Genomic DNA, 23,129 nt, shown 5'->3' with positions numbered 1-23,129 from the left:
AATATTCATTCATGAGTTCTCTGAAAATTTAAAAGTTGTTTTAATTTTCAGGTTAAACTTAAAAAAATTATGTATATCTCAGATCTTCTGAATGACCATCTTTAGATGTAAATGCTGCCACAAGATTGCTGTACTCACTTCTGCGTATGTATTTATAATCCTATTAGTGACAAGCTGAAGCCAAGTAATGCAGATAGCATGGAGAAGAGAGAGGACACACACACCTGTCAAACTCAAAAAAAAAAAAAAAATAATAATATCCCAGAGTGGTTAGTACTATATTCAGTTGTACTGGCCAGACTACATTTATGAATGATTTCCAAACACTTCATAGCAATAAATATCACCTTAAACTGGCAATAAAGAACTTGTCATTAAATAAATATTTTTTCAGTGCTACTTTTGCAGTGTACCATTAAAATAGTCCAACAAAAGAACAGATTGGGTTGAAAATAGTAATATCTATAACAACAATGATTATTCCCATGATGATCCCCCCATGCTTAAAATGGAAATAATAAAGTAAACCAGTGAAAAATATGTAAGTGCTCCTATTAAACCTAATACTGGCATTTAATTTCAGCAAAACATCATTTGTTATACTGATTGCTAATTTGGTTTTTATCAACCCTATAATTTTTATGGCATTTATGTTTTCAAGTAGTTGTTCAAGAACTATAAACAAAAAGAATTTAAAGCATTTATATCTAGTTCTGTCATATGCAAGAGCACTGGACACAATAATTTAAATCACCATGTGTTGAGATCTGTGAAAACTTCTTTTTAAAGAGCCTGAATAGGCAGAGCACAGAATTTTTAGGGCAATGAAACTATTCTGCATGATACTGCAATGGCAGCTACGTGTCATTATAGATTTGTCAAAACCCATATAATGTACAACACCAACAATGAACCCTCACATAAACAATGGACTTTAGGGGATAACGATGTGTCAAGGTCAGGGAGAGGTTGTATAGATGTGGGGACAGGGGATATTCAGAAATTCTCTGAATTTCCCACTCAATTTTGCTGTGAACCTAAAACTGCTCTAAAAAAACAGTTTATTGGGACACCTGGGAGACTCAGTTGTGTGTCTGACTCTTAATTTTGGCTCAGTTTTGAACGTGGAATCTGCTTACCATTCTCTCTCTCCCTCTCCCCCTGCACCACCTCCCCCCAACACCACTTGTGCATATGTACTCTCTCTCTAAAAAATAAAAACCCCAAAATTTATTAATTAAAAAAAAATCTGAGTTCATTCTAGAACTAGAAAGAAAATAATCAAGATTTCTCTTATGGAAAAAAAAAAAAGATTTCTCTTAGGACAGGCTACTTTCCTGAAAGGAGTCCTATAAGTGAAATTTACACCAACTGAAAACTGATTATCCCACAGAAACAATGTTACATATTATAGAAGCTTAAATTAGCAATGAAATGTTCAATGAGAATTTTTTATAGTGCATACGCATCCACAAAAATAGGTGGTAGTCAGATAAAATTTCATTTAATATAACGCAGAATTGGGATCCCTGGGTGGCGCAGCAGTTTGGCGCCTGTCTTTGGCCCAGGGTGCGATCCTGGAGACCCGGGATCCAATCCCACATCAGGCTCCCGGTGCATGGAGCCTGCTTCTCCCTCTGCCTGTGTCTCTGTCTCTGTCTCTCTGTCTCTCTCTCTCTGTGACTATCATAAATAAATAAAAAAAAAAATAAAAATAAAAATAAAAAAAATATATATATAACGCAGAATTTATCTTTTCTCCTTAATTCCTATTTTGGATGTTAGAAAATAAAAAGATATCTTAAAAAACACCCAAAATCAGATGGATTTATTTCAACTTCTTTTTAATATTTCAAATGACTTAAATATAAAGGTTTCTGAATTAAAAAAACATACTTGTGGATAAGCATAAGCAAAAGAATCCAAACCACAATAATATTACCTAGAAATAGTCACTGATTTGGTTATCTCTGTTGGTAATTTTTTTTTTTTTCTGTTGGTAATATTATTAAGTGGTTCTTTAGTGCAGAGGATCATAGGAGAAGGAAGGGAAAACTGAATGGGAAGTAATCAGAGAGGGGAACAAACCATGAGAGACTCTTAACTCCAGGAAACAAACTGAAGGTTGCTTGGGTAGGGTAGAGGCATGGGATTACTGGGTGATGGGCATTAAGGAAGGCACGTGTGATGAACACTGGGTGTTATATTCAACTGATGAATTACTGAACTCTACATCTGAAACTAATGATGTAATATATGTTGGCTAATTGAATTTTAAATTAAAAAAATATGGAGTGCTTAAATAACAAGTTTGTGTCTTCTTTTTAATTCATCTAATTCTAATTATAAAGGTTTAAATCCATATGCTCCAAATACACTTTGAACCAAAATTCATGACATCAAAAAAAGTCAATCTTAACTATATATGCTGTATTTTTAAGTTCCTGTAGCCATCAGTAGAGCATGACTGTTTCCTTTTTCTAAAAACTGAAGCTGAAGGATTTTCTCTTACTTATGAGACCAGAGTTTATTCCTGAGACAATGTCTATCACTCATTTCACTGGACTAATGGTTCTCAAAGGTACCACACTCACCTGGGGGGCTTATTAAACACATATTGCTGGGATCCCTAGGTGGCTCAGTGATTTAGCGCCTGCCTTTGGCCCAGGGCGTGATCCTGGAGTCCTGGGATCAAGTCCCGCATCAGGTTTCCTGCATGGAGCCTGCTTCTCTCCCTCGGCCTGTGTGTCCTGCCTTTCTCTCTCTGTTTCTCATGAATAAATAAATATTTAAAAAAAAAAAAACACCACATATTGCTGGGCCTCCCCTCCTGGATTTCTGATTCAATAAGTTTGGGGTAGGGTCCAAGAATCTGCATTTCTAACAGGTAACTGGTGTTGCTGACGCTGCTAAGGTAGGTACCACACTTTGAGAACCATTGCATTGGACATTTACTACACTAAACACTAGGAATACAAAGATCCTTATTCTCCAAGCCACTATCCTCTAAGATGCTCATAAGCTGGAGAGAGAAAACAAACAGGAGATAATTCCAAGATACTGTCATTAGGACTACACTAGAGATATGCTACAAACCAGGAAGCCAGCCCTAAGAGAATATCCTGGTTTTGTCTAGAAGTCAGAAAGGGCTTTGTAGAGACGGTGGGTAATACTTTAGCCAAATCTTGTGGTGTTTAATGAGCCATGGACAGTTAGTCATTCCAGGCAGTAAGGAAATCATTATAGAGGCCTGGAGGCAAAGAAGTGTCCTTCTATAAAGGACAAATAATTTGAATGCATGAACTTGAGGATGTCAGGGAAAAAGGAGCAGAAAGTGAGAACAAGTACGGCATGCCAGATCATGAAGGGCATCTTATGCCAGGCTGGGAAGGTCAGATTTTATCCTGAGGATAATGGGGAGCCTCCGGCAGCGTTGAGTATTTCAGATAGACTGTTGTGGCAGAAGTGCAGAAGGCTGCCTGACAAGGGTAAGGTTAAGAGTAAGGAAACTAGGTAACTAGATATTAATGGAGTCCTAGCAAGAAATGAGGTAGGTATTAGCTAGTGGTGGGAATTGCTATACTCCAGGCTGACTTAGTTGGGAGTTGGCAGAGAGAGAGGAGGAGGAGGAAGACACTGAAGTTAAAAGGCCCTCCCCTCACCATTGCTTCAGTAACACCGCTCTCTCCTACCTGACCTGACCTCTGAGGTGGCTGGTCCTGAGTCTTCCTTGCAGGCTGCTCTTCCATCCCCACCCAATGTCTGTGTTTCCCAGGGTTCCTTTCTCAGCCTTCTACTCTTCTCACTCTGAACATAATTCCAGAAGCAGCTCCATGTACAACTTCAATACCCCATGGTGACCCACAGATTTCCTTCCAGCTTCGGCCTCTCCTGAACTGATTACTGGTCTTCACTACTTGGATGTTCCATAAATACCTCAGATTTCAATATGCACAAAACCAGTGTCATTCTCTTGCCACCTTTCCCCCAAACTCTTGCTTATATAATGATTAATGTAACCTCAAAGCCTTTCTATATGCTTGTTTCCTCTGCCTAGAACAGTCTCTCTTCAGAAATCTCTAGGTTGTCTAAACTGTTACCTTTTCTCAATGATCACTTCCTTGGGAAGGCCATTCCTAACCACCTCATTTAAAATCACAACCGCCTGGGCATCTGGGTGGCTCAGTGATTGAGTGTCTGTCTTTGGCTCAGGGTGTGATCCCAGGGTCCTGTATTGGGCTCCTCATGGGGAGCTTGCTTTTCCCTCTGCCTGTGTCTCTGCCTCATTAATAAAATATTTAAAAAATAAATAAAATTACAACTTCCCAATATTCCAATGCCTTCTTATTTTTCTCCATTGAAATTACTAATACAGTATGTATTTTACTTAGTCATCCCCTACCCTCAAAAGCTCTAGAGGAACAGGCATTTTTGTGTTTTGTTTACTGCTATATCCCCAGTGTCCAGAAAGCACCGGTGACTACAGTGCATGTTAACTCTGTGGTTTCCATAGTGACATGCACATTCATAAGCTTCTTACAGGACAGCCACTGATACATCTGGTCTCAAACAACAAAAGTCATGCCACAATATTAATGCATTTCACAAATCCCTGAATGAAGGATATAAGTTTTGTTCCCTTACCCTCTTTGGGAGTATTTTAAAACTTTATTGTGTATTAATGGGTTTGAAATACAAAAGCCTAAGAAGTTAGGACAGAAAAAGGATAAAATTTCAAGCCTATCAATGTGTTTCCATATAACAAAAAATAAAGTACCGTAACTGCTCCCTTTGCCCACATAGTCAGATGGAATCATCAGTAACTTCCTGCAGGAGCAGCATTTCCAGAGTGCCTGCTGCATGCATTCCAGCAACAGTAATTCTAACATAATCATGACTGTAATGGCGAATGGTAATTATCTTCCATAATGGTAGATGATGATACTGGAGTACAGAACTCCTAAAGGTAAGTATCTTACTCAAAGTTTCACAGGTAGGAAATGACAAGGTCAAGTTCTAAATTTATATGAATTTAAGCTCAAAGCATACTCTTTCCAATATTTAACAGTGCTGCTATTTTAGAGCCATTAAAACAATATTGTTTATTATTTTTGCATTATGACTCATGAAAGAAAAAGATATTTCTGCTTCCAGGGGTCATTGCTATTTTCAGAAGAAAAAGAAAATGACTTCATGCATTCTTCTCTGTGAGCTATCTCTGAGTGATAGGTGGTTATGTTCCTATTTTCTCAATTTTACCTCTAAGAACTGGGAATAAAGTTTGTTTTATTATGCTAGTAACTTCTCTCCTGAAAATTTAGACGCTGATAGCTGTGCCTCTTAATATTTAGCACCTTGGAAACGCCATTTTAAGATAAATGTTACAACACTGATTTTGAAAAACAGTATACTGTCAAATAAATGTAATATGGTAAATACGATAGAGATTTTTTCCCATCCTGCGATTTCAAATTTCTCACTTCTGGTAACAAAATGGAAGTGTTCACATTGAGAATAAATAATATATCATAGACACACACAGGCTGTAAAGAAATCTAATGAAATCCTCTCTACTTAGAGATGAGAAAACTGAGACTAGTCACAAAGATTGTGGGAGCATGGCAATAATCCAAGTCTTGCAAGAGAATCCAAATCAACCTTCTCAAGAGTGTGACTCTCATTTGCTCTCGGGAAAAAATGGAATGAAGGCAAAAACAGAAGAATATCTTATTCCCAAGAATATTCTAACATAGTGCTTGGTACAGAGAAGATTGTTAAGATGTCTGAAGCACTTTGCTAACTGAAACAAAATTTTTCTGGGAGCAAAGCTTCTATCAACTACTCTTCTCTCCAACTTTAACAACATTTGGAAGTTAGGGTTGGTTGAAAATTGACATATATATTTTAAGCCCAATTCTTCTTTTCATAAGTCTTAAGCCTTCATTAAAATGACCATTTTCTGCAGCTGTCATTTTTTTCTACACCTAAGTGAACTCTGACATGATTTGTCTTAATGGCAAATGCAAACATCTGAAAATAGACCTGTTTCAAAAAACCTCTGAGAGGTCAATGAAGACATATTCTGTAGACAAAATCTCATTTGTTACCTACTATTTATAGGAAATACTTTTTTTTTTTAAAGATTTTATTTATTTGACAGAGAGAGTACAAGCAGAGGGAGCAGCAGGCGGAGGAAAAGGAGAAGCAGAAGCAGGCTCTACACAGAGCAGGGAGCCCAACGCAGGGCTCAATCCCTGAGATCATGACCCGAGCCGAAGGCAGACATTTAATAGACCACAGGCCACCCCTAGGAAACACTTCTTATCTGAGGTATTTACAAAGATGCGATTCTTTTTTTCTTCCAAGATTTTATTTAACTTCAAGTTAGCATATAGTGTAGTATCAGTTTTAGGAGAATTTAGCAATTCCTCACTCATATGTAATACCCAGTGCTTATTACAACATGCACCTCCTTAATGCCCATCACCTGTTTAGCCCATCCCCACACCCACTTCTCCATTTTTTCTTTTATTATAAGGTTTTATTTTTTAAAAAGATTTTATTTATTCATGAGTGGCACAGAGAGAGACAGAGACATAAGCAGAGTTTCTTGCTTTGTCTTTTTTCCTCTCCTTATTTGGATTCTTCAATTCCACATATGAATGAATGAAATATAGTATTTGTCTTTCTCTTATTTTGCTAATTAGCATTATACTCTCTAGCTCCACCCATGTTGTTGCAGATGGCAAGATTTCATTCTTTTATGGCTGAATAATATTCCATTGTGTGTGTGTGTGTGTGTGTGTGTGTGTGTGTGTGTGTATATACCATATCTTCATTATCCTTTCATCTATTGACAGGCATTAGCCTGCTTCCATAGTTTGACTATTGTAAATAATGCTGGAATAAACATTGGGACGTCTGTATCCCTTTGAATTAATGCTTTTGTATTTTTGGGTAAATACTCACCCAGTAGTGCAATTACATTTTTAACTTTTTGAAGAACCTTCATACTGTTTTCCACAGTGGCTGTACCTGTTTGCATTCCCACCAACAGCACAAGAGGGCTCCTTTTTCTCTACCTCCTTGCCAATACTTGTTTCTTGCATTGTTGACTGCAGCCATTCTGACAGGTATGGAGTGATATCTCATTACAGTATTGATTTGCACTTCCCTGATGATCAATCATGTGTCTTTTGGCCATTTGTAGGTCTTCCTTGGAGAAATGTCTGTTTATGTCTTTTGGCCTTTTTTTTTTTCTGCCTATTTTTCAATTGGATTATTTGGTTTTTAAATGTTGAGTTGTATCAGTTCTTTTTATATTGTGGATACTAACCCTTTGCCAGATAGGTCATTTGCAAATATCTCCTCCCATCTGATAGGCTGCCTTTTAGTTTTGTTGATTATTTCCTTCAACATGCAGAAGCTTTTTACTTTGATCCAGTCCCAAAAGTTTACTTTTGCTTTTACTTCCCTTGCTTTAGGAAATGTATCTAGAAAAATGTTATGGCCAATGTCAGAGACATTACTGCCTGTGCTCTCTTCCAGGATTTTTATGGTTTCAGGACTCACATCATTTAGGTCTTCAACCCATTGTGAGTTCTTGTGTATGGTGTAAAGGGGGTGATCAAGTTTCATTCTTTCGCATGTTGCTGTCCAGTTTTCCCAATACCATTTGTTGAAGAGACGGTCTTTCTTCCCATTGGATAGTCTTTCCTGCTTCATAGAAGATTAACGGACTATATTGGTGTAGGTTTATTTCTGGGTATCCTATTCTGTTCATTGATCTATGTGTCTATTTTTGTGCCAGTATCATACTATCTTGATTACTACAGCTTTGTAATATAACTTGATGTCTAGAATTGTGATGCCTCATTGTTTTTCTTTTTCAAGATTCCTTTGGCTTTTCAAGGTCAATTTGTGGTTCCATACAAATTTTAGGATTGTTTATTCTAATTCTGTGAAAAATGCTGTTGGTATTACAAAGATGTAGTCTTGTTCAACTTTTATATACATCTTCTAATCACATTATTTTTTAGACTATTTTTTTTCTCTTTTTATGTCATTAGGCATTTTACCCATGGCTTCTGCCTGATTCTCTTCTTAGTATATAAACATGCTACTCAAAAATGAACATTCACGAAAATTTATACCACACTCCAATCTATTCCCCATCCTGCAGCTGTGTGATCTTCCTGAAACAATCTCCTCATACTACTTTTCCTCTTAAGACCCTTCAAGGTATTCTAGTTAATGATACACAAAAGCTCAAGTACTTAGAGTGAAGTAAACTAGTATCAGCAACTTACTTTGTAATGCATAAAAAGACAGGTGGAACAGTGAAAAGCTAATGTGATAAAATAAATACAGTTAAGTGTTAATGGTAGAGTCTAGGTTTAGGTATATGAGTATTCACTCTAACATTCCTTCAACATGTTTAGGTATTCCTTCAATACCTAAGATGCCAGGAAAAACCCTCAGCATCTTCCTGCTGCTCTTGCCACAAAGCACAAACTATAAAGCCCAACGTTCCTTACAAAAGCCACCTAATTTTTCTGCTTCTCTCCTACCATATCCCACAATCCACATACTAGGCTCCAGCCATTCACAACTTCTTGCAGAACACTGCAAGAGAGAGAGCACCCTCTGTGCTCTCTCAACTCTGAGTCTTCACATGCTGTCATTTCTTTCTGGAATATTTCCCCCTTCTCCTCACATGTGGGAGAACCCCAGTTTATCCTGGTCTCATTTTAGTTTCCTCTAGCAAGTGTTCTTTGCCTCCACAAGTCTGGTTAAGAGCTCTCCCTCATACACCAACAACACACTGAACTCTAAAGACACTTTACTGTAGTGTGTCAGGTCATTTATGGGTTTCCTTCGGCAGATAAGTCTGCCAAGTCTGTCCCCCTTCATTCAACAAATATTCTTTTAGCAAGTTCTCTTAATAGAAACAGGGTATAAAGTCCTTGCTTTTAGGATACTTGCAGGTAAGAAATTATCCTATTCTTAACAGGCCCTCTCCTTGCTTGCTCAACAAAGAAAGAAACCATGTTGTCTTAGTCTCTTTGGGCTGTTATAACAAAAATACCATAGGCTAAGTGGCTTTTAAACAAGATAATTTATTTCTCACAGTTCTGGAGGCTGAGAAGTTCATGAAGGCACTGGCAGATCTGGCATCTAACGAAGGCTTGTTTCCAGGTTCTTCTCCCTGTGTCCTCACATGGCAGAACGGGTGAGAGAGCTCTCTGGTGTTTCTTTTATAAGGGCCCCAATCCCACTCATGAGGCCTTTGCCCTCATGACCTAATCATCTACGAAAGACCACACCTCCTAATGCCATCCCACTGCGGGGTGGGATTTCAACACATTAATTTGGGAGGTACACCTTTACCCTATAGCACGCATCCTATAGTCAGAATATCCTTTACCAATGTTCATTATCTCTCAATCACAACTACAGTCTCTATTTTTTGTAACCATACCTTATCTATAATCACTTGTCCTGGGCCTTTACCCACAATATATTAAGATAGATTAAAATCCACTCATGTCTATAAAACTCAAGTGGCTACCTCTCATCAATAATTGATTAATTGTATAAGCTCATAATACATACCTTTCACTAAACTTAGAAAAGCTTTCTAGTCATTGGACTGAGTTATCAATACAAAGCTTCCTTGCCACATTCAAGATGAACTATGTTTGGCAATATTAAAAAGTCCATTATGAACTTTTTCTCTTTGATTATGCAATTAAAAGGATTAAAAAATATTAACTGCAGGATATCTATATTTGGCATTGGCAGACATTTAAAAACCATCTTTAGTGGCCGAACCATTCAAGAAACAAAAGTCACTAAATTTCAAGTCATTTTTGGAAAACAAAACACAGAACCTAATAGTTTGAAAACTAAAATAAAACAAAAGAAAAATGACTATATACATACTTAATTCTAAGCAATTAATATATCTTTAAAGTGGCAAGCAGGGCAATGGGGCTTAGGTGGCTTCAAACCCAAAGTAACCTACAGATTCAATGTAATCCCAATCAAAATTTCAGTGGCATTTTTCACAGAAATAGAACACACAATTCTAAAATGTGTACGGAACCACAGAAGACTCTGGATAAGCCAAAGCAATCCTGAGAAAGAACAACACTGGAGGCATCAAATTCTATTACAAGTTAACAGTCATGGTATTGGCATAAAAACAGACATATATATCAACAAAGAGCCCCAAAATGAACCCAAGCATATATAGTCAATTAATTTGTAACAAAGGAGCCAAGAATAACAATAGATAAAGGATAGTGTCCTCAATAAATGATGTTGGGAAAATTAGACAGCCATACACAAATAAAACTAGACCACTATCTTATACTGTACACAGAAATTAACTCAAAATGGATTGAAGACTTGAACATAAAATCTGGAAACACAAAGTTCTTAGGAGTAAACATAGGTGGTAAGATCCTTGACAGAGGTCTTGGCAATGATTTTTTAAAAATCTGATTCCAAAGGCAACAAAAACAAAATTAACAAGTAGGACTGCATCAAACTAAAAAACATCTGCATGACAAAGGAAACCATCAACAAAATAAAAAAGGCAACCTACTGAATGGAAGAAAATATTTGCAAATCACATATATGATAAGGAATTAAAATGCAAAATACATAAAGAATTCATACAATTCAACTAGCAAAAAACCAAACAATTAAAAAGTGGCAGAAAGCAGGAAAAGACATTTCTCCAATGAAGACATACAGATGCCCAACAGGCACATGAAAATGCTCAACATTACTAATCATCAGGGAAATGCAAATCAAGGCCACAGTGAAATATCACCTAATCCCTGTTAGAATGGCTATTATAAAAAAAAAGACAAGAAAAAAACAAATATTGGGGAGGATATGGAGAAAAGGAAACCTCTGTGCCTTGGTGGTGGGAGTGTAAACTGGTGTAGCCACTGATGAAACATTGTAAGGTTTCCCAAAAAATTAAAAATTTTGATCATAGGAACGCCTGGGTGGCTCAGTAGTTGAGTATCTGCCTTCGGCTCAGGGCATGATCCCAGGACTGAGTCCCACATAAGGCTCCCCAAGGGGAGCCTGCTTCTCCAGATGCCTATGTCTCTGCCCCTTCTCTGTATCTCTCATGAATAAATAAAATCTCTAAAAAATTTTTTTAAATTATATTTTGACCATATGATCTAGTAACTTCACTTTTGGGTACTTTTCCAAAGAAAATGAAAACATTAACTTGAAAGATATATGTACCCTCATGTTCATTGCAGCATTATTTCTAATAGCCCAAAGAAAACAACCTAAGTGTCCATTGATGAATGGGTAATGAAGATGTGAGATACACAGTATTATTCAGCCATAAGAAAGAATGAAATGATACCATTTGTGACAACATAGATGGACTCTGGGGGCATTACACTAAGTGAAATAAGTCTGATAGAGAAAGACAAATGCTGTATAATCTCTCTTATGTGTGGAATCTAAAAAAACAAAAAAACCCAAGCTCACAGACAGATACAGAGAACAGATTGGTGGTTGCGGGGGGATTGGAAGATGGGTAATGGGTGTGAAAAAGTAAAATTAAAAAAAAAAAAGTATTCAATGCCAAACACATAAATAAAAGCAGCAAAGACAAAAACAAACAAAAGCAAAAAAAAAAAAAAAAAAAAAAAAAAAAGAACCCAATAACCCAGAAATACAGGAATATTTGGGTGACTTTTACGACGAAGGTGCATTACGTCAATCAATAATACAAACGATTAAAATCACATAAACACTTCTTAGAATCACCTAGAATGAGATTTTAAAATTCTCTTACATTATCAAAACCACAAAGAACCATGGTGAGCATGGAGAAAAATAAAAACCATCTCTAATGACCAAAACAGTCTGGAAACAAAAATCACTAAATTCCAAGTTATTTTTGAAAAAACACAGAGCCTAATGGCTTGAGCAGTAGAATAAAAGAATAACTATACATTATACATATATTTCATTCAATGCAATTAATATATCTTTAAAGTGGCAAGTAGGGCAACAAGGCCTGTGTGGCTTCAAAAAATATTGAAAGAATCTATCTGTCATGCATAAACTATAAGAAAGCTTTATCTTCAGTTCCTGGGCCTTCAGCTGGCAGTGAAAAGACATACTAGCTTTAAGTGTGCCAGCCAAATAGTTAATGATCTGTAAACATACACTTAACACAAGTACTGAGAGTTCCTGTTTAAACAGACTAAGATGGAAATCCTTCTATAAAGAACCCTTTAATGATGATATTAAAGTTATTCTCTAAATATTTTATCTAAATTTGCATTTTATATTAGATTTTCTTAAACATATTTTACAGATGTTTTTAAAACAAACTGAAATATTTCGTTAGATATTATATTCTAATAGGGCCATTTTCATGTCCTCATCCAGGTGCTGGCAAACTTTTTAGGACCAGGAAGTAAATATTTTAGGCTTTGCAGTTCACAGAAGGTCTCTGTCACTTATTTATCTTTGATTTTTTAACCCCAAATCTTTAAAAATATAAATAAACAAACCCCATTCTTGGCTTGCTGGCCATACAAAAATAGTCTACAGGCCAAACCCTGCCCTAATGGATGGACCAAGATAAGAAAGATTTGTTGATTCAATTACAGTGAAATTCCTCATAGCAAATAAGTCTGTATTTTAAGTTATTTGTGAGCGCTATTCAAATAAGCCACTCTCTATAAGCCAAGTATAAGATCCACACACTTAAAATAACTTGTTTTAATGTTTTAAAGATTTAAGGTAATCTCTACATCCAATGTGGAACTCGAACCTACAATCCTGAGATTGAGAGCTGCATGCTCTACCAGCTGAGCCAGCCAGGTGCCCCCACAAAGAATTCAGTTTTAGCATAAAGCAATAACAACCATCAATTCTTACTTTTTTTCAGCTCAAATTTGAAAACCATATTGGTTACAAAACAAAGACTATATAAACTCCACCAAAATAGTATAGGGGTAAAGATGTGCTCATGTTACTGTTTTATCATCCCAACAGATCTCTACTTCAACACCAAAGGTAAAGTCCAAAACTTTACAATGACAATTTTTTTTTCTAAAGATTTTATTTATTTATTCATGAGTGACACAGAAAGAGGAGCAGAGGGAGAAGCAGGCTCCTCACAGGGAGCCCGACTCAGGACTCGATCCCAGGACCCTGGAATCATGCCCTGAGCCAAAGACAGACACTCAACCACTGAGCCATCCAGGAGTCCCACAATGACAATTTAATTAACAGGTTTAGAAATGGGAAGATTCAGAAGATGTGATTTCTAACTGTCATAGTATCACAATTAGTTGTTTGAACCTGGACAAGTCAAGTATTTCCATTTGCTTCCCATCTTCTAAGCAGAGAGGAATAAAAGCAGACAAAATTTATGGTGATGGATTTAAAGTTCTATGACTATTATCAATTCATTACTTCTTGGTTAATGATACACAAGAAATAAAGTTCTTTTATAAGACATCAACACTGTTTTAAAAAGATAACATAAAAACAAGAATCACATGAAAATGAGCAAAGCAAAACACTAATAGCTATCTTGAACACTTCCAGTGTATGCCATTGTTAGAAGTGTTTCACAAACATTATCTCCTATAATCCACATGATAATCCCAAAAGGTAAATAGTATAATCTGAAAGATTAAGCAATCTAATAAAGAAGGGTCAGGATTAAAAGCCAGCAATGCTCCTAAACACTATAGACATTGCCATTGTACTTGGAGCAGCTTCTAGTCTTCACTCAAGATAAACAGGGATGACAAAAGGTAAAATTAAGTGGTACTCTGCCTCCCTTTTCTCCCAGGTTCCTCTCCAGTTGTGGTGGAAGGCTGAAACTCTTCTTGCTTTGCACAGGTTTGTGTACCTGATACCTGCTTTCTACGTAGAGCTTTGATTCACATCTCCACAGCTATATTGGAAACATTATGGCCTACACAGCATCATGATAATTAGAACAGAAAGAATTCTAGCCTTCCATGTTCCTTCTTTATCCAAGTGAGATACCAACATTGTGAAGCTGACATTTTTTATTTGGCCTAGCATGATATAAAACAAATCAATCTATTTTATCTGAAAGCTCTGGTGACAAGAGCCATGAGGGGTCTTTACTGGAACTACTTTTGGGTTCATACCTGCTATGTGGCCTTCCATAGGTTATCAGGATGACCCAGGCAGGGTGGGGTCTTTTGGTCTGCTCCCCATTTCTCAAAGAGCATCTCCTCCCTTGCCTCAGCTGGCAAGAACAGGGAGAGGCTGTTAATCAGCTGCAACATCTGCACCAGTAGTTCTTTTTTTTAAGATTTTTCTTAAAATTTATTTATTCATGAGATACACACAGAGGCAGAGACATAAGCAGAGGGAGAGGCAGGCTCCCTGCGGGGAGCCCAATGTGAAGCTTGACCTGGGATCATGACCTGAACTGAACGGAAGGCAGACGCTCAACCACTGAGCCACCCAGGTGCCCCTGCACCCAGTGGTTCTAAGTAAACATGTATGCATGGCTGTTCAAAACTACATCCCTCTAATACATCAAGGAGTATCTGCATAGTGGAAAGTCAGACAAACTCAATTTTGAATCCTAGTTCAGCTGTATGACCTGGGGCTCAATAACCTCTTCTGTAAAAGTGAACACACTGTATAATAAAGCAGAACATGTAACACATGATGTTCCCATCCCATTTGTTGGCCAAAGCCCTACCTTTGAACATCATCATTCAGTAATTCACATTAAAAAATAGAATTTATCCTTTAGAATTTCCCTCACTCTCATAGACTGACTAGACATGAACTGAAAATCACTGAGTTTAATTCAATAAACATTCATCACAGCCATAAATGCTAATCCCAAAGGTTAACAGTTCCTATGTTCCAGTAAGCCAAAGTTCCACTAAAGTCATAGTTTTTAATCAACAAATATGGTATATATTCTATAGTTAAACTGCCTTTAAATTAGGATGCCAATTTTTAACCTATCTACCAGATAGGTAAAGATTAAAGTGCATAATCCTTACCGTTACTTTTTTTTTTTAAGATTAATTTATTTTTATTTTTATTTATTTATGATAGTCACAGAGAGAGAGAGAGAGAGAGAGAGAGGCAGAGACACAGGCAGAGGGAGAAGCAGGCTCCATGCACCGGGAGCCCGACGTGGGATTCGATCCCGGGTCTCCAGGATTGCGCCCCGGGCCAAAGGCAGGCGCTAAACCGCTGTGCCACCCAGGGATCCCATCCTTACTGTTACTAATGGTGCTAAGTAAACAAGTACTCTCACATACCAATGGTAGGAATGTAAACTGGCACGACTTTCCTAAAAGACTGTTTGGTAATATACAGAAAGACTCTAAAGATATATACTTTTGATCCAGCCATTGAACTTATAGGAATTTATCCCAAAGGTAATACTGGGCAAATGGAAAATTAGACATAATAATAATAATCTGTATACACATTGATTTTAATTATGTCATAACTATATATATTATTCAGTCATTAAAAGGGAAGAAAAAACCCAACCCTGATACATTAAAAAAAAAAAAAAAAGGCACAAGCCTATTTGTTTAAAAAACAATATATACACAAAGAAAATGAACACTGCTGTCTCTAGGTGGTGGGATCATGTGTTATTTTCATTTTCTTATCTTCATAATATTTTCTCTTACTCTGACAAGAAACATGTATTACTTTACAATTTAAAACAGTGACTTCCAATTTTGAGAGGACAGTGATTTAAGACAATTTTTTTTGGTTCTTTTAATCCCAGTAAGTATGAAAGAATCTTAGTTAACAGATCAGAAGGTTGTAATTCATCCACAATCCCACAGCTTCAAATGGTAGGAAGGGCTAATTCCCAGACCGGGTGCCTCTAGGTAAGGATCCTACCACACCTGAGCTGCCTTGTGCCTTGGCCTTTCCACTGTGTTTTTATGGCTACTGCAACATGCTTCCTTAGTTTGCAGCCCACAGTGTTCTCCTCCCTATCTTAGCAAAATTTTACTCAGATACCACCTTTTCAGCAAAATCTTACGTGACCTATTTAGCAATTATTTCATACTGACATATTTGATTTTACTACTTTGAGTCTTTTCCTCCAAGAATTTATAAGCTCCTAGAGGGCAGGGACAGAGTCCTACTTACCTCTGTTTTCCACAGATTAAGATTTAGCAAACCATTTTATGCACAGCATATTCTAATAAATATTTGATGAACAAATGAATAAAGAAATAATGTGTAAGGTCCTTCTAAAAGCTACTCCCGGGGATCCCTGGGTGGCTCAGCGGTTTAGCGCCTGCCTTTGGCCCAGGGCGTGATCCTGGAGTCCCAGGATGAGTCCCACGTTCCGGCTCCCTGCATGCAGCCTGTTTCTCCTTCTGCCTGTGTTTCTGCCTCTCTCTCTGTATCTCTCATGAATAAATAAATAAAATCTTAAAAAAAAAAAAAAAAAGCTACTCCCCTATTTTTAAGTAAAGTAAGGCCCAAAAAGATTAGTCCATGGTCACTTACTTTCTGGGTCTTTTCTTTTTCCTAACTCAAGCTGTGCCCTTGTTCACTTGTGTTCGAGCTCTCTCTCAGTGCTGGAAGAAATATATGAACTCCTCTTAACACTTCTCAAACCTATGCTCAGACTATATTCTAGCTGGAATAACAATGACACTTTAAGTAAAAGCTCATCATCATTCATTCAGCAGTTATTTACTGAGCCCCTATTATGCACCAAACATCATATTCCATTAGCCAGAAAACTCTATTAAACTGGCATCTGTGCTTATTGATAAAATTGATGCCCATGATACCCAAAAGCAGGGCTCCACAAATGAGTACAGAAATCTGGTCTGCTGCCTGTTTTGGTAAATAAAGTTTTATTAAACACTGCCACATCCATTCATCTGTGTATTGTCTATGGCTGTTTTGGGGCTATAAAGGTAGAGCTGAATAGTTACAACAGAGACCATATAGCTCACAAAACCTAAATTATTTACTATCTGGTCCTTCACTGGCTCTAACCACTGTAAAACACCAATATGCCACTGATGTCTCAAAAACTCTCACACTTGGTATATTTTTAATATGGTAACATATCATACAGTAAATAATATTGTTAATTCTTTGAAAATTACCAATCCAATACCATCCATATCCATACCCAATATGTGGTAACATTCTACTCCTTATAGCATATTTCCATAACCAATCATTTCAGAAAACAGCATTAACATACTTCAACTGATAAAAATCTGTGTTTTCCAGAAGTCATGGATCCCAGTTCCTCACAAATTAATTCTCTGAATGAACAGTCTCATTGTTTTCAATGTCAGTCCTCACATTATGAGTTACTTCTGTGAACAGATCTCTAGTTCCACTATGTATCTTGAGGTTTCCTACCAATAATTCAAGCATAATAGAAGCTAGTTTTATTCCTGAATAAGAAAGATTATTTCAAACATACTTTCTGAAGATGCCCAGCATTTTGTGAAGCTTTGCTGGCTGCACATAATTCTGGACTAGTGCTTTCAGGGAAAAATATAGACTCTAGATTTCTTCCCTGGGTAGATTCAAACAGCGAAAAATATAGACTCTAGATTTCTTCCCTGGGTAGATTCAAACAGCCCACATCTACAAGAAAATACTTTAATTTTAGTCCATCTGAAATATGTGCTCAAAATATTTCTTTATAAATATTTAATAACCACAAGCTTTAGAATTTAAGCAAATTAAAGAATGTGGAATCAGAGTTCAGAGATCACTAAATCCAAATATCTTAATTTATAGATGAGAAAGATGAGGTTTATGTCATTTACCAAAGGGCCAACTAATTTTCATTAATTTATATTGGTCCCTAATCAGAAAGTTACACTGATGTTCTATTTATAAGCCAGGCACTGTGCTGGGGGCCAAGATTATATATGCATATTAGTAAATAATGAATTCACTTAATCTAAATCAATGATTTTGCAATGAAACAGATATATCAGGGGAATCACATAAAATTCCTTTAATATAAACCATTAAACACAATACATTTTTTAAAAATATTTTATTTATTTATTCATGGGAGACACAGAGAGAGAGAGAGAGGCAGAGGGAGAAGCAGGCTCCATGCAAGGAGCCCAATGTGGGACTCGACCCCGGGCCTCCAAATTCACATCCTGGACTGAAGGCGGCGCTAAACCGCTGAGCCACCGGGGCTGCCCCACAAAGTTTTTTTACAAAGAGATCTCTCCCTTTAGGGAGACAGTCCAGGGTATAGGTTAAGAAAGAATACTGGCTCTGGAGGTAGGCTATACAACTTAAGACTCCTGATGTTGACTCTTTCTGGCTGTGTAACCCTACAGCAATTTACTAATAACTCTGTGTTTGCTTCATGATCTTTAAGGGGATAATCAAATTCTGTAAACAATCCTTACACGGCTGGTACATACAAGTGCTCTATAAATGTTAGCACTATTATTTTCCTTAGGGAGTTTTCTTAACAAAACATAGGAAATTAACCAAGATATGGAGAAAGCAGTGATTAAAATATAATTACAATCGTTGCCGTAAAAGCTGATTAAATATAAAGGGTAAAGACGAAAAAATAGTTCTTCAAAGGGCAATATGTAAGCTAAGTCCTACTTAAAATATATACACGAGAAGTTTTGCCTTTAATATTAGAAACAAACTTTATCGAAGAACTTTCTCAAAATCTTTCAAGAAAGAAAATAGTTAAGCACTAATGTCATAGGTGTTTCTCAATTTCACTACGGGTCAGGCCTAGGTAGATTAAATGACTGCTTAAACACAAGTGACATGGCCACAGTGATGTCTCTCAATAAGCTGCATCCTAGAATCCAACAAATATTTAGACTTCACTTTAAAATAATTACTAGTATTTTTACTCAAAGATAGCCTTTTAAAAAAGTTACACAGTAGGAAGAATATAGGGCACTCACTCCCTTGCAAGGACTTTGATCAAGCTGGAGAGCGATGCCAGAGTCATGGACTACAGGGTCTTAATAGCTGTGTGACCTCGGAAAACTCACTTAACAGGTCTTTAAAATTCATTATCTCATCTATAAATTGGTGCTAACACCAGCCTCTCAGAGTTGGAGGTGGTGAAAGAAGGGGGGCAGCAGAGATAAGCCAATGTTTATTTGAAAACGCTTTGAGAATAGCTCATACACATATATACATTGCGGGTCCTCATCCTCTTCTCCCATTGGCAGTGAGAGGGAAGCCATGTAGCCAGCTAAGCCTAAATTGCGATCTATGTTAGGGGACAAAGGCTTGATCATTGTTCCTATTTTAGGTTGTTTCTAGAAATGTAAAACCTTGTTACAGTCTCAGATCTTATTTTTTAAATATAGGACTCCAGAAATCACCATGATTCATGAAAGACACATTAGGGCCAAGCATCCTCCTGATTAGCACCCTCAAATTCATAACAAAGAAAAACACAATGGCTATTTATATATTTCTTCCCTCCACTAGCACAGAGTGAATGCTGCCATAACATGTGACAGTAAAATGTCTTTAAGAAATCTTTACAAGTATTTTTAAAAATTAACCCTATTTATGTAATCAGTATAAAAATCTGTTCTTCCAAAACTGAAAAGCACTCTGATGAAAATCTCAATAGCACTCAAAGAAAAATTTAAATTTCATATATATTCGTATAACTTGATACTAGATGGAACCTTACAAACTATTAAGCTCATAAAAAAAGAAATTTAATCTACTCTAAGTATGGAAGGATAGAAGTGTCTGGGGCCTCTAAGTACATTCAGTCACATCCACTGATCCAGTGTCAAAGGCAAGTTTAAAAAAGGGGTTAAAAAAAAGTATGGTGCAACCTCAGCACAAATTAGGAACATCAAAAATGAACAAAACTGTCACTTTTGTTTCACTACAAACAGAATCATCTAAGAAAGATCTAGTGCACAGGACTAATTGGGAGGAACTTACAAAATGAAAACAAAGTTCAGGAGTCTTAACCTTACAATGGCATTACTTGCAAAGAAGTCTTATTTAACTTACAGTCATTAAAAAAATAATGATGGTATAATGTGACTTCAATGAAGTCACATTAAGACCACTTTAGTTTAGCAATTAATAGTAATTTGTTTAAATTAGTAAACTTAAAACATTTTCTAGGATTTTTTTCCCTTGCATTTGGATCCTAATCCATCTCTGCTCTATAAATATCACTTATGTGGACACTAATTCAATTTTCCAAAAGAGAATTCTGATAAAACATTTTCTAATTCAGTTGAGAGAAATCCATCACAAAAAGTCACCACGCTGTTATCACTTTGTAAGTATTACCTCCTTCAGTTCACCCCATAACTCTAGGAGGGAGCATTATTATTTCTGTAATATCCACTTTAAAGATGGAGAAACTAATTTGTTTAAGATCATAGGGCCGTAACTGAACCCAGGTTAATATGCAGTGGGTACTTCAATCACATTAAAAACGAGGTAAAGCAAATTTTTCCAACTACCTCCGTGTAATAAAGAACATCAAGAATCACATTTTCTAGATTGGCAGAAATTCAGAAAAAATTAGCAATCTGTTTCTATCTAAACATTTTTATTAAGAGTAGACCCTGTCATGTAGCATCTGACTCCTTTGTTTCCTTTCCTGTTCTTTAGATATACATAAAAATAGTCTTGAGACACCAATACCAAAGCTTTAAAATTTAAACATCATTTTCTAAGCCAGACGTCAGTATCTCCCATTTAAAGAATATGAAAGAAATGTCTTTTGTAAATGACTCAGGAGCTAAACCTGGAAAAAATGTGAATCTGTGATTTATTCTCCCTCAATGTCCTCTACGCCCACCCTCAGAATCAGTAAAGAAGCAACATACATAACTTCCAGAGAGCAAAGGAGCTACAGAACAGGAGAACTGAGACATTAGACCATTTCTCCTAATTACAATCATTTGGTGGAAGGGACTGGACGAGTAAGGTGTTCTCTTGCCCTTTACAAATTTCAGAATTATAAGGAACAGTTAAAGGCATTTGCAACATGAGTCCATTGTACCCGAAAAAGCTGAATCAAATAAGAACGTTTACCACGAATACCAGGTCTCAATTTCTCGCTTCTCTGTCAATTATACAGAGTCAGCTATTAAATATTAATGGCATACCATTTGCACCGGAGCTCTTGCCAACGAGCCTCCCGCTACCAATTTTCGTTATGAAAGAAAACCCGTCCTTATTTTCTGGGTAAACCCCAACCTCTAGAATCTCTCCGATGGGCTACAGCATTCGTCCTTCCCACGGGAGACTGCCAGGGCCACCTCCACACGCAGGGGAGGGCGGGCCCCCTGCAGGTCCCGGGCCCGGGGTCCCGGTCCCCTTCTACCCCAGCTGTCAGCGGCCGGTCGGGCGGCGGGCGGGGCGGGGCCAGGCCCCGGGGTCCGCACAAAGCGGCCGAGCCGGCGGGCGGGGGGCGGGGGGCAGGAGGCGGGCGGACCCTGACCCGGGCCGGGGTTGGGTGGGGGCGCCGCGGGGCGGGGCGGGGCGAGGCGAGGCAGGTTACACTCACCCAGCAGCAGCACGTTCTTCCCCGCGGGGAGCTTGGAGCGCGAGCGGGTGGAGACCTCGCTGAGGATGCAGGACCTACCGGGGAGCAAAGGCGCACGCTGAGGCCGGGCACCAGCGCCCCACGGCGGGAGGGACCGACCCGGGCTCGGCGCGCAGGGGCGGGGCGGGGCGGGGGCTGCCCGGAACGCAGGGGCCTCCGCACGGGATCCCGAGGGGTCCGCAGGGCCGGAAGTGCCAGTGGGGACCCAGGGATGGGTGGGGCCGTTACCAAAGGTTCTGCCCGTCCTCGTCGTCGCCCGCGGCGGCGCCGCCGTTGCCCGAGGCGAGGTCGTTGGCCAAAGGGCCCCCCGCGTAAGTCGAGGCTAATCCCGGCGGTGAGGAACCGAAGGAGCCGACTCGCCCCACGGCCGCCATCTTGGTCGGGAACCACACCACTCCCGGCAAAGCTGAATGAGCTCGGCGGCGGCGGCGGCTGCGACGGCGGCGGCGGCGGGAACCCGGATATGGAGCATTCGGCACACGGGAGCGGGGCGGGGCCTGCGGGGGCGGAGCCGCGGGCCCTGCAGGGACTGCCGGAACCGGGGAGGGCGCACTGCGCGTGCGCTGCAGTCTCTCGGGCGCGCGTCTGCAATGCGCGTGCGCGGGCCCGCGGCGGGCGGTTGCGCTACCTCCCGGCTCCTGCAGGAGTCGGCGCGTAGACGGGCCTCCTGCCCCCCGGCCCGCAGCGCTGGGCTGCAGCAGAGCGGCTTGGGGTGTGTCAGGTGAACAGTGCTCCCTCCCACTCTTCAGTCGGGTCTGCAAACCCCGCAGCCGGCGTGGAATTCCTGCACTATCACTGCCGTCCCCCACCCCCTCCAGCCCCCATGGGAGCTGAGCGGCGGTCACCCGCCTACACCCGCACTTCACCCGCGCCAGGATGAAAATGGGCCACCCCGCCGCAAAAGAGGCTTTGTGCAGCCGGAGTCCGGAGCGTGACTGGGGTCCTGGATTCCGGGGCTCTCTACTTTGCATTCTGGCCCCACATGTGAAGCAGGTTCCACTGGCCGCTAAGTAGCTGGGTGGCAGAAAAAGTACTGACTGGGCTTGCTTTAGTAACAGTCTCGATGTTTTCGTAGGAGATGCTCCGCGTGAGATTTGACAGGACCCAGTAGGTGAGTTATCTATACATCCAGTCGACAGACGTTTATTCAGCCCTTACTATGGCAGGCACAGTTGGCACTACGCACACTGGCGCAGATGGAAAAGAACCTAGAGTAGCCCTAAGATAACTCATTTTCTATCAAGATTTTGCTGATTAAATTGATTTGAATGTCTGAGCCCCACCTCCAGAAAGAGTTGATGGTTTTAAGGCTTGTCCTAGTACATCTTGTCAGAGCTTTTTCTTAAAATAGTGTGGCCCTTTGTATATTATTGCTGTCATAGTTAAAGATCGCTTGCTAATATGTGATTTGATCATTGCTGTTAGGCTGGTGAGAAAATCCACAGCTAAAGGTTGTATTTGTTACACGTTAACAGTGCAGTTAGAAGCCTAGAAGGCTTTGGAGGCT

The 23,129-nt window shown here is 38.9% G+C and overlaps 1 protein-coding gene and 1 non-coding gene across 2 annotated transcripts in view; one reads left to right on the top strand and one right to left on the bottom strand.

The window, feature by feature from the left end:
• DYNC1LI1 (dynein cytoplasmic 1 light intermediate chain 1) overlaps positions 1–22,158 on the bottom strand; it is a 48,192-nt gene extending 26,034 nt beyond the window's left edge. The window contains exons 1-2 of the mRNA XM_038570607.1: positions 21,851–22,158; positions 21,584–21,657 (exon numbers count right to left, since the gene is read on the bottom strand). Coding sequence (XP_038426535.1) covers positions 21,584–21,657; positions 21,851–21,996 — 220 coding nt within the window. The 5' untranslated portion in view covers positions 21,997–22,158. The remainder of the gene's footprint in view (positions 1–21,583; positions 21,658–21,850) is intronic.
• Positions 22,159–22,632: 474 nt separating this feature from the next.
• MIR8806 (microRNA mir-8806) lies at positions 22,633–22,773 on the top strand. The gene has a single exon (NR_128746.1). It is a non-coding gene; the product is annotated as a microRNA mir-8806 (primary transcript).
• The last annotated feature ends 356 nt before the right edge of the window (positions 22,774–23,129 follow it).

This window comes from Canis lupus, chromosome 23 (genome assembly GCF_011100685.1).
Source record: "Canis lupus familiaris isolate Mischka breed German Shepherd chromosome 23, alternate assembly UU_Cfam_GSD_1.0, whole genome shotgun sequence".
In the NCBI taxonomy this organism is placed as follows: Eukaryota; Metazoa; Chordata; class Mammalia; order Carnivora; family Canidae; genus Canis; species Canis lupus.
This window is presented reverse-complemented; position numbering and strand designations above follow the sequence as displayed.